The sequence below is a fragment of the Anneissia japonica genome, unplaced genomic scaffold (assembly GCF_011630105.1).
Source record: "Anneissia japonica isolate Jap-2015-1 unplaced genomic scaffold, ASM1163010v1 scaffold288163_len62779_cov176, whole genome shotgun sequence".
Classification (NCBI taxonomy): domain Eukaryota; kingdom Metazoa; phylum Echinodermata; class Crinoidea; order Comatulida; family Comatulidae; genus Anneissia; species Anneissia japonica.
Window position 1 is genome coordinate 23,326 of NW_022752028.1, and position 12,460 is coordinate 35,785.

A 12,460-nucleotide genomic window follows, 5' to 3' on the forward strand; every position below is an offset into this window, starting at 1 on the left:
TATCTCGAAAATGGATCAATGGATAAAAATGACAATTTCCAGAATATTTTGTCATGTTTTAATGAAGAAGTGTTTAAATTTTGGTCACAATCCAAAGTTGAAAACATTTTATTTTCAACTACTGAAACTATAAAAAAAAATGTGACAACTAGTGCAATTACTTAAAATGTGTACAGTGTTTCAGTACTAACTTCAGCTTTTGGGAACTGATTGGGAATATTTTTAATGCATCTTTATATTTAAACATGCAATGCTAAGAACCATTGAATATTTGCATAATATTCCCATTTCATTCATTTCATTTATTTATTTGACCAATACACATTTACAAAAGGTGCAGTACAACAAAAATTTTGTTCTGGGGCAGCTTAAGCAAAATTTTACTATAACTCATTGAGACTCTTGGCATGTATTTTTTTGTCAACTATAAAAGTAAAATGTTTAGGTATGTTTAACCAGAAAAAGTAAGGTATTGGCAGGTATACAACTAATACAATAAAAGGCCTAAGCGATTCTGGTTTAAGCCGGTTAGTTTATAATTGTTGTTAAGTAGGTGGTAGTTGAAAAGAGAGTTGTCACATTTTTTTTAACAGTTTCAGTAGTTGAAAATAAAATGTTTCAACTACTATATGTTGCTAGGATTCTGTGTTGACTGATAGGCTGACAGTGAATTTTGGTGAAATCATATCGGATTACAAAATAAAAAAATGGCAACTCAGAAAAAGAGTCCCTAAAAACCTATAATAAAAGTGGAAATAGTGCCCCTCTTTGAAATAAAAAGTGTTTGGGCGAGATACTGTGTGTGTTTGAAGAAGAGTGAAATGAAGTGAGGTGGGATGGTATTGGTGGTTATCATCATCTGCTACGTTGTTTCATCTTGGGTAGACATTACGTATATTAATTTTTTCCATGACTCTCTTTCAGGTGTCTGGTGGTCTGTCATTAACTTTTATTTACATGTTTAAGTTCATTGTTCATTGTTGAAACCCAATTTAAATTGGGTTTGCTTTATATACATATATACAGTACATGTATAAATTTACTTACAGTTTTCTGATTGTTAAGTTGTTCGCATTCTTTTTTTTTCAACTCCATTTTTTGTTCCAAATCTTTAAGGTTCTGTCCAGATATATTCCCAACATTATGGCTTTCATATGCTGCTACTGCTTTCCTTTTTGCTTCTTCATGGTTGCGACGATAGTCCCCAATAGGTTTCTGATAAGTTGTATATTTCTGTACACCAGTAGAAAAATGAGATTGACAACATAATTTTATATACTTTAATAATGGACATTATATATGGTAACCTCTTGTAACAATAGAATACTGTATTAAAATTTGCATGCAAGTGGATTAAAACGGCCCGGTAGCTTCTTGAGACTGGGCCCTCCTTCCAAGCAAAATAAGCAGCCATGGACCTGCTTTTGCCGGTTGGGGCCAGGGGCCCCGTCAGGGAGAAAAACCACAGTTCGTTGGAAGAAAAAAAATGTATATTTATTTTCTACATATTAGTGGACTCCAAAATCAATTAAATAAGCTTTTGAAACCCCTAAATTGTCATATCTTTCAGCCCCCATGGGACACTTTCAAGAGATTTTGAGCAATACCTGACCACACCCACTCCGCCCGTTTGGGACCTCGGACCCCCGTCAGACAAATTCTGGCATCACCACTGGGGTCCAGGAGAGAACCTGGTGAGATAATTTAACATACCAAGGGTCAACTACTTAATTTTGTATTATAGAATACTTTACATGATGATAGCTATATCATCAAATTGAACTAGATTTGAACTCGTCACTTAGGACGAGTTAGGTGATCCGCCGCACGCGTTACGAGGCACACGCGTAAAGTTAGGGTACAGTACATTTAACATTGACCCGAAGTTAATGCTCACTTAATACGATTTCAAAATTGCAATTGGTTAGGCTGATATGATCGATTATGTAAAAACGCAAAATTGCGCGTAGCTGACGTCACGCAAGACTGGTCACCTTGAAAACCTTACCGTGACTATTCCAGGGGAAGCCAAAATGATCGATGAAATGACCGTGTGCGTAACTCGTAGCAATTTTGAGATATCGTGCAAACAGAAATGGGGAGAAAGAAAAAAAAGATGATGATCCTGACAATTACAATAGGTGATCCGCTCGAGAAGCGGATCACCAATAACTTTTTCCTACATGTAGACTTTCTTGGCATAAACATCATCTCTTTCATTTTGGAATTTTCTACCACATGCTCAACCTCCAAAAAAATACACATACTTCCTCAATGGAAATGCAAAGACTTGGTATGTTAAATACTGTGTGTTGGAAATACTTGTATCTTTTGATGGCAAATGTTTTAAGAATTGTTATGGTTCTGAACAATTGCACTTTATATACAGACAAAATGGCCTTTCAGCATATAGACAAGTCAACTGCTGGCTCATATTTTTGTAAAATTTATGTGAAGATATGAAAAGCGAAAATGATTGGATGTTTAAACAATGTTGGGTGTAGTTGGTTTTGTCCTTGATTTATCTAGCAGGCTAACATTTTGTTACCAAGATATAACTTACAAACTACAGTACATGTTAATGATGATATTAGAAATGATGATACAATAATAATAATAATAATAATAATAATAATAAAAATACTAATGATAAAAAATACTAATGATAATAGAATACTAATGATAAAAAATACTAATGATAATAGAAAGAGGATAAAAATATGGTTTTGTTACCTGATCCATTGCCTTTGTGTACACACGAAATGCACAATTACAGGCTTCTTTCTACAATAACAATCATAAAAAAAATTACCAACTATTATTTTATCAAATCTTTATTGTAGAACAGATTTTGATCAAATTTATTACTAAACAATAAACCTATGATTATGCTTTATGAAACAGCTATTAATATTCTATAAATTTGATATATTCTTTTACAGCTTTATTCTATATTTACTAAAATCTTTACTGTAGAATAGATTGTGATTAATTTCTTTTTTATTGTAACACTAAATTATCAAATCTTACTTTACGTAGCTACATCCTGCAAAGGACCTAATGATCCATAACCGCAGGGTATGAACCAGTACGTCGGAGTAATCCCCTACTCGTCTTGAAAGATGTACTGGGTTCTTTAAAGTGCACACGAAACAATTGTGTACATTGGGCCCACGGTTTATAGTCATCCTAAAAGACTTGTTCCACCACCCGAACCATAGGTCAGCCTGCCGCTCAAACCAGCGCCAATGGCTGTAGGTTGCGGCCATTCGACTCACTTCTACTATTCTACTTAATGAAAATTATTATTCTATACATTTTATACAGCTTTATTCTATGTGTTTACTAAAAAATCTAAAATGTTTCATCTCTTACCCGAGCCATTATTAGATTGTAAGCTGGGTACTTCTTGGTAATGTTTTCTTCAAGTTCTTGTATGTACTCAGAATATGATGTGCCAATCCTTTCCCCATAATTGATGAAGTATTCAAAAGCTATTCTTTTTTGCTCCATAAACTTACTCTTCAGGGCTGTGTCCTTCCAATATGAGGAACATACCTAATACATGGTGAAAAAAAGTTCAACGTATACTTCACATCACCTATATAATTATGTCAACCTAACTGATTATTTTCAGTAAACTGGCAACTAATAAATGCTTTTCATTTTTTTAAATAATTTATAAGGTGTTCAGACTATTGACAAGGTTTCCCAAAAACTACTCAGACAGGTGCTAATGAATATACTTGTTACACAATGTATCACTGACTCTAATAACAATAATAATAATAATAATAATAATAATAATATGTGCTAAGTTGGTCTTAAGGGGAATATCTTTTGTGTTATAAGGTAGGTTTAGTAACATAATAATAATAATAATAATAATAATAATAATAATAATAATTTGTTAAATTTTTTGTTATAGTCTAGACTCTCTGTATGAGCCTACCAACAATTTCAGATGGTTTGAATAACACCTCCACCAGCCCCAGCATGGAGAATGCCCCCACCCCCCCTCATGACAAAGGTGTGGTTGTGGTTTAGGGCCTAAATAAAATTGTTAATGAAGGACAACTAGGGTATTAATTCAGTATAAAAACAACAGACATGTTGTTAAAATTTCAGGAAGAAGGGGGAGGGGAGCTAAAAGCCTGTTTAGTCTCCTTTTCCCCTCTACATCTACCCCTAAACAAGCGCTGCCCATTTTAGGCATGAAAAGATTAAAATTGCTTCTATCAACTAAAATTTGTTGACATGAGAGATGAGATTATGTGTATGTAAAATTGGTAATTGTTAGATCAACCTTCAGTAAAATCAGCAATAACAAATGCTCAGGTATAATTTGATAATATAGAAGTCTGACCTCTTTCATTCCAGTTTCAAATTTTGTCATTGCTTCTTGAAAATATCTCCAATTGTTAGATCTTGCATGTGCCTGTGATGAAAGATCAAATTGATTAAACATTTATTTATCTATACAATCTATTAAAAAATTTAACACAGAACTGCTCATTACCTTTTCTTCATTTGTTAAGCAGTCTTTGGATAACACTTTGAACAATAAAAGTAAAAAAAGAAACACACACAAAATTGAAAAATTTGATGACAAACAACTTACACAACTCATGTCAACCAAGGTTTATCATTAATGTATGTCGATTTAGGAATGACTCGAGAACCATGGCGTAATAAGAAGTTTTGATCATTTTCATTTTTGGAAAAAAACAAAAATAGGAGAAGTTGGTGATCCATTTTCGGATTGCAACCTGGGAAGTGTGATCCTAGGATGTGAAAAAGGAATTGCAACATTTTACTATTGACACTCGAGAGAAATTTTCATTGGCAGAGGAAGAAATCCCACTTGACATTCTAGAAAAAAATATTTTGATTGCAATAACACTGAAGATGGTTGAAATCTATATTCTTTGTATAAATATTTAAACTACTCTGAACTACATCAAGAATAATTGTAGATAAACACCTTTGATATTATAAGTTTGCAATTTTTTAACACTGTTCTCAATTTGTTGTGATCTTTTTGAAAATATGCATGACACAAAAAATATACCACAAAATTCAAGGCAGCTGAAACAGCTATATTAAGAAGTTGGTTTTTTCAATTTATTTTTATATTTATATATTTTGGTATATAATTTTCAACTGACAGTGAAAGGCTGAATTTGATTGCATTACAATATATACTGTATATGATATTGATTGCTATATATGTTAAAATTACCAAATAACTAAAAAATTGCTATTAAAAGTTGAGGTGTTATTATCGAAAAAGTATAAACACTAATTAAAAAAAAAAAATCCTTAATTACACATTAATTTTTGTACATAATTCATCAAAATTATAATATAAACATATAAAGACATGGAAATTTTCTGTTGAAAGATGGGTTATATTAACCGAAAGGTTCACTGATTAATCTCAGATAAGAAAGTATAATACATACTCCAAGTACTGAAATGCATGCCAATTGTTGTGATTCAATATTTTGACATTAATTATGTCATCATCAGGAATATATGAGTTATGTTGTTGAACAAAAACTTGAAAATCACCTCTATCAAATCGTTTTTTGCATAGTAAGCTAGCATTTTACTGTTGATGTCATCTTTCATTGCATCTTTTAATTTTCCATACTGTGTACTTGGATTTAACCTACACTTTTCATTGAAATCTGCCAGTGCTTGCATCTTCCGATATTCAAGAAATTCATTTAGATTTTCTTGGTAGTTCACACATAGCTGTAGAAAACACAAATATCATACTTTTAGCATAGAAACATAAAGTGGGATATATATATATATATATATATATATATATATATATACATACATATACATATATTATATACATACATATACATATATTATATACACATATACATATATATTATTTATTATACATATATACATATATATACACATATATGTGTATATATATGTGTATATATATACACATATATTTATACAAGTAGGGGCATGTGGTGCAGATTGTATTGAAGATTGCACATGATGATGATGTTTTATTTATTTATTTAATCAATCTATTTTTATTCTGTTGGCACTTCCAGTACTATAGTACTGATTTTCAAAGTGGTACAGTGACAAGAAACATACATACAGTGTAAGTAGTAATAAACAGTGAATAAAATTAAATAAAATTAAAAAAAATGATTTTAACTGATTTTGGAATGACATTTTAAATATTTGTGTGGTAGTTCATGATGCTCTATACGTATGTCATATGTTTGATTATGATGATGATGATGATAAACATTTAGCAACAGTATGCTGGTTTTGGAATAGCATGCCTCATATGAGATGTATGTGTGTTAAACTGTAAGAAAATATAATTGTCTGAGATTTACCTTATCCACATCTGCAACGAAACTCTGCATCACAGCTGTGTATGACTGATGGTTATGTGCCAGAGCATGAGCCTAAATAAAATGCAATATCAATCACAGCAATTAATAAAAAATACTTCATTTATTGAGTGCCTTGTGGATCACAGATACATTAAAATGTTGACTGCCAGACCTTTTTTAAGTTTCCCTCCCATGTGCCAAAACAAGTTTACATGTACAAACATACTTTTGTGAAATTTTAACTAGTCATATATCATCAAAATGATGTGTCTAATAAATTGGCGGGAAAATATTAGGGGGCCAGTATACTTGTCGACGGCACTGTGATAGAACGTTTTATTGACTATGCAAGTGCAAGTATATGTTCAAACGGCGCCCCCACTTGTGTCGCTCGAATGTACTACCGGCAACATAACAGAACAAATATACATATGCTATATATATATGTTATCGTCTAGGTGTATCTTCCCCAAACTACCAGCCGTTGAATCTGTGGTTCTACAATATATACCAAAGAAGTTATAAACACTAGAATGTTACGCCAATTTTGACAAGTATACTCGTCCCTGGCGCCCTCAGTAAGTACCTGTGGGCGAGTATACTCGTCGCTGGCAGCCAGCGTGTTAAGCTCCAAATACCATCCCAGTATTTCCGAGTTTAGGTTTCAATGCTGGAATATTATAGTTCTTTTGTAAATTAACTAGGCCTACATTAAAGTTCAGTTAAAATTTCCCCCACTGGACATCCTCCAGATATTCCATAGGTTTCAGGGCTGGAACTAAAGACTGAGTTAATGATGATTCAGATTATTTTATTTGTATATACAGTAGAACCCCTCCTTTGGTACAACCCTATAATGGAACACTTTATATTCTATGAAACGAAAGGGCAATATATATCTTTTACCACAAAGGTCAACCAAGCGGACACCCCTATTAAGAGGACGGGGACACAGAGTAATTATGATACTTCCAGTCAGGCTTTTTCCAATGTAAATGTTATAGCATTTTTAGTTGCCATAAGAGAACACCCCTATTAAGGGTAACAACAGTAGTTCACTTTAAAACTAATATTTTGGCCTTTAGTTATACACTCCAGAAAATTATAGTTACCCCTACGAGAAATTTCAATATAATTTTCCCCCTAGATTTGCTACAAATACCATATCCAACTACCTTCTATGCTAATTAATGCTTATTAGCTTATGGAATCTGAAATTATTTATCTTCTGAGCTATTAGGCATATTAAGCTAATTGATCTCAAACGTCTCAGATTATCCATGTTCATATTCCAATGTTTATTTTCCTCTAAAGAAAACCGTGTAACCACAAATGAAACTAATTTTTATCTCTGACTAGTAATCAATCAGGTTAGTAAACAATTACATCTTGGCAACTATCGTAATTCGTACTTTTATTTATTTAATCTTTATACTATAGGCATTTTCAGTTCTATAGTTCAAATTGTCAATCATTTTGCAATTAAACTAGTAGATTTAAGTTTGTGTGTCCTTAACATTTTAGTCACCTTGTATAATTTGCTTTTCAAAGAAAACCCCTATTAATGGGACAATTTTGGATTCTCAGTTAATGTATCGAAAGACTCCCCTTAGGGCACATAGAAAAAATTATTAGATTACCACTCTTTTTAAAAAAAAAATTGATGAGGGAGGGCGTTTTTTTTTTTTTTTAATCGGAACAATAGATTATTTTACTTTAGTTTTTATCGATGAGAGAGGGACTGTTTATATTTGGTCTGTAATAGTAAATATTGTATAAAAACTGGTTTAATTTTATAGTTTTTTAAAGAAAATGTATTATTATTTTTATGCTGTTGAAACAATTGATGCAGCAAAAATTTTTTTTTATTTCCGCATCAGTATTTCCCGAATTTTTAACGGGAGTGATAATCTAATAAATTTTTCTATTTGCCCTTAATAGGGGTTGTACTGTATTAATATGATATTTGCTTTCCTGGACAAATACAAGGAGAAAATAATTAAAAACAAAATATTTATGGAATATGCGAAGGTCTGTAAAGTAATACTGTAGAACATAGTCCTTATCAAACATGAACAATGCCTTCAAATAATAAATTGGATTTAAGATTGGATTGGATTATAATAAATTGGATTTAGGATTAGATTGGATTTATTTGGTGTAAACACCAAGGATATCCCACAAAAGTCTAGAAGAAGACTTATTTCCAGTGGGGTCCTTCTGGTGATAATTGGGCAGTACACCGGGAGACAATCTTCTACTCTTTTCCGAAGAGTGTACTGCGTTCTTTAACGTTCATAATGCACACGGAACCAACGGCTTAATCATCTCATCCGAAAGACGGTGCGTTATTGTAACTTGTATTTTAGCCCTCTAGCTGAAACACAAGGAGACGCAGCGATGGGAATTGAACCGGGGACCTACATGGGCTAAGCTGCTCGCCGTCTGAGCTAAGACAAAGAAAATTAAATTCTTTAATGTCACTTCAAGCCATTAAAATGTGGTATAGCCAACAAAAAGAAAAAAAAAATAAGTACTGCAAAAATATGAAGTACTGGCCCTCTACCTGTAAGAGGTCCTTACATTAATTTCATAATAAAAAAATATTCTTCCATGGAAGTATTTACCTCATTTATTGATGTACTTTCAACCTTTTTCCCTTCTTCATTAATAGTCTTCACATAATCCTGAAACATAAAATGAACAATCATTAGATAATTAAAGTGTAAATTTCGGTAAAAGCAGTTAAAGTGTAATGCTATATTATTTCAATAATACCTTAAAATAATCGACTAAGCTTCCGCATGTAATGCTTTTGCCATCAATCTTTTTAGCTTCAGTTAATTCGGATGAAAAGATAAAATTTGCCAAATCTTTTATCTGCACTTGAAATCTCTGAGCAATGTCTGAAAATGATTGATCAAATCAATTATAAAGTATATATAATAGTATATATATATAAAGTATACATTAAGTATATATAATAGTAGATTTAAAGTAATTAGATATAATTATTAAATATATAAAAAAAAAACTATTATCTATTTATTTATTCATTCATTCATCTAATTTGTTTATCCATCCTTCCATTTGTACAGTCCATTCAACCATTAAAGGCTTCTTCTATGAATGCAATAACCTGTACGAAACATGAGCTCCTGTAGACCAAACTCAGTACCGTTGCGATTTTAATCGTGTAGAAAATTCACTTATGATGTATTGTAGGCTTTAGTGCTGGACATAGGATTCAGGTGCAGACTGTGACCTCAGGCATTTTTCTCCCATTCAAAAGCTACACCTTCACTATTAACCTATATTTTCCTATTTCTTAAACCTACTATGCTATATTCAACCATAAATCTGACCTTTTTTCCTACTACATTCTATCTACTATGTACACAATACATAGATTCTAATATTTTAATATAATAAATAATATTTATTTTAATAAATAACTTAGATAATAAATTATTGAAAATTAAATTATTCCTTTACATTAAAAATTACAGTAGTCCTATTTCTTGCGTTTCAATGAGTAGATGCTAATAATACAGAACAAAATTACTCCCTCTAAATACATTTTTAAAAATGTTATGCCCATTTTCAATATAAAATTATCCATCCTGCTGTTACGTAATTTATAACAAATACTAACCTCTAATTTGACCATTGCTCTCACCCTCACAAACTTCATCTCCTGGGCGAGGCATAAGAAAACACATTATATTAGCAAACATCTCACTAATCGACTTCCTTAAGTGTTGGTTTTCTTGGCTCTGTTTTGGAGATACTGTCTATCAAGTTAAAAAGAAAACAAAAACTACAATAATGTGGTCTATGCTGCATTAAATCATAAAGTGCTGTCCACACTATCCTTGACTAAAAAACTGCTGTATGCCCATATATAGTCATGATGCACCTATATATGATCATGATGCACCCATATATGGTCATATTTAGACATTTCACAGGTTTTTATTATACAGATATTGCCTGCTTAGTGTAATATAACATTTGATATCAACGAGGGAATTATATTTTTTTCGAGGGATTATATTTTCCAGAAGCGCGTAGCGCTGAGCAGTGGTGTCGCTAGCGGGGGGCAGGGGGCTTAAGCTCCCACTGGACAGGTCAAGCCCCCACCCCCGCCGGACAGAGCCCGTCGGGCAGTCAGACCATAAAGCATATAAAAATAGGCCCACACCAAGCCAACACATGTCTGTTACAGTCAAAGAGTCATTTTTGGTCATCCAGAGGTTGATATTCTTTAAAAAAATCTCATTAGGGTGGGGGAACTGGTGACGTTAGAGACCGGTCACTTTTCAAAGTAATATTTTCCTACGGGGAAATATAACGTTTTCGATCCTCGTAGCGCTAGTCACGTGATGCCATTTCGAACAATCACATAATCGTATTGACATAGGCTATGTAATATAATAATATATAGCATTTACAATGAACTGAGTTAATTACATTTTGAAAAGCAAAAGAAGAATCATATTTACATCCAATTTCATGTACCAGTATTGAACTACGTTATTATCCAGTGGTGGCATCTATGGGGAAAAGCCATTTTCACCCACCCCATCGGTCTATCGAGGCTCAAGGTTCAGACCCCACTGTTGTACATGTTGGACTAATATTTCTGAAGCCACCACTGGTACTATCCTACCAGTTACCTAATTAAATGGATAAGAGCACACACTTGTGTCAATCTCCAGATATAATATAATAATAATATAATAAAGTAAAAGATGGAAGTAGATGCTGGGATTCAATATCACCAGTGAAAGCCAGCAGTTATCAACTAACCATGACTTTTTTAAGGTGCTGCAACCCTCCATCTATGCCAAAGCTACTTTCACGAGGATTCTTCCAATCACGAATAAGAAATAACAATGTCTGAAAAAATGTTAGAAATATTATTTGGCTTATATGAACAAAAGGTAGGATCATATAATTCTCAATTTTCATTGGTTCATAAGAATGATTTGAATCTACTGGTCTGAGAATGATAGTGAATGCGCACAGGCTCTCTAAACCTCAATACATTGTACACAATAAAGTGACACATAAACTGACAGACTTGCCATAAGTCTCTGATTTATTTATTTTTTTCCTAGATATTAGATAATTTTAGAGAGTGCCACCAGTGTCTTTTTATGTCGAGAAACTTGTTATGTTGAATTTGGAAGGGGTAAAAATTATAGTATATAATGCCATGTAAGTAATATGGAATGCCAATGGTGCCAAAATCAACTTATTTTTACACATTTTCACTGATTAAGACAGATTATAGGGACTGGAATCCAGTAATAAAGCTGATTTAGTGTGATTTGGACGGTCACGATCAAAGTTTACTTTTTCCTGCTTCTTGTGCCCCAATCCAGACTCAAGTACAAACCTATAGCATTAGTTTGAAATTTATGTCTGATTGCTCAGCTCCTCGAATATCACTCACATGAGAGATAAATAGTATAAGGGACAAAGCATCCATTATACGGTGGTACTATTTTTTAAAATTAAATTGGCATATTTTCAAAGTGTAGGCTTGTCTTTGAGAGTCAAATAATTTGAAAAAAAATTCTTCTAACCTGGAAAGGTTTCTCATTATTTCCCTTAATTGCAGCTCCAAACTTCACAAATAGCTGAAGAAACTGCAGATCGGCTTCATTAATATCAGATTTCACATTATAAATCTGCAACAAAATACTTCTCATATTTTTAATATGTATAAAGTAGAGTACCTAACTTTAACCATATTAATTTATACATCTTTTAAAAGTTTACTTTGATAATTTTGACCTTTGATTTTGTCTTTATCCCTGAAAGACCTTAATTAATCAAACAGGATTATTTATGATTGGTATTATTTTTTTATCCTTCATATAATTTTTTCATTTTTAATGAATCTCTCGTTTTTTTCACGTTGGCTTTGTAATGCTGACCATCTCAAAACTCGCTGCCAAACATTGCAAAACTGAAAGTTACAGAAAATTCTACTTCAATCGAATTTTTTTCCCATGTGGAACCAACTCCCTCACCCCATACATTCAAACTCCACAATATCTGGT

The 12,460-nt window shown here is 32.4% G+C and overlaps 1 protein-coding gene across 1 annotated transcript in view; it reads right to left on the bottom strand.

Annotated features, from left to right (window-relative positions):
• LOC117122067 overlaps positions 1–12,106 on the bottom strand; it is a 19,235-nt gene extending 7,129 nt beyond the window's left edge. The window contains exons 1-11 of the mRNA XM_033267528.1: positions 11,981–12,106; positions 11,199–11,288; positions 10,042–10,180; positions 9,165–9,292; positions 9,014–9,073; positions 6,387–6,458; positions 5,575–5,760; positions 4,367–4,438; positions 3,376–3,558; positions 2,734–2,784; positions 1,048–1,233 (exon numbers count right to left, since the gene is read on the bottom strand). Of these exons, the coding sequence (XP_033123419.1) occupies positions 1,048–1,233; positions 2,734–2,784; positions 3,376–3,558; positions 4,367–4,438; positions 5,575–5,760; positions 6,387–6,458; positions 9,014–9,073; positions 9,165–9,292; positions 10,042–10,180; positions 11,199–11,288; positions 11,981–12,106 (1,293 nt within the window). The remainder of the gene's footprint in view (positions 1–1,047; positions 1,234–2,733; positions 2,785–3,375; positions 3,559–4,366; positions 4,439–5,574; positions 5,761–6,386; positions 6,459–9,013; positions 9,074–9,164; positions 9,293–10,041; positions 10,181–11,198; positions 11,289–11,980) is intronic.
• Between the last annotated feature and the right edge of the window lie 354 nt (positions 12,107–12,460).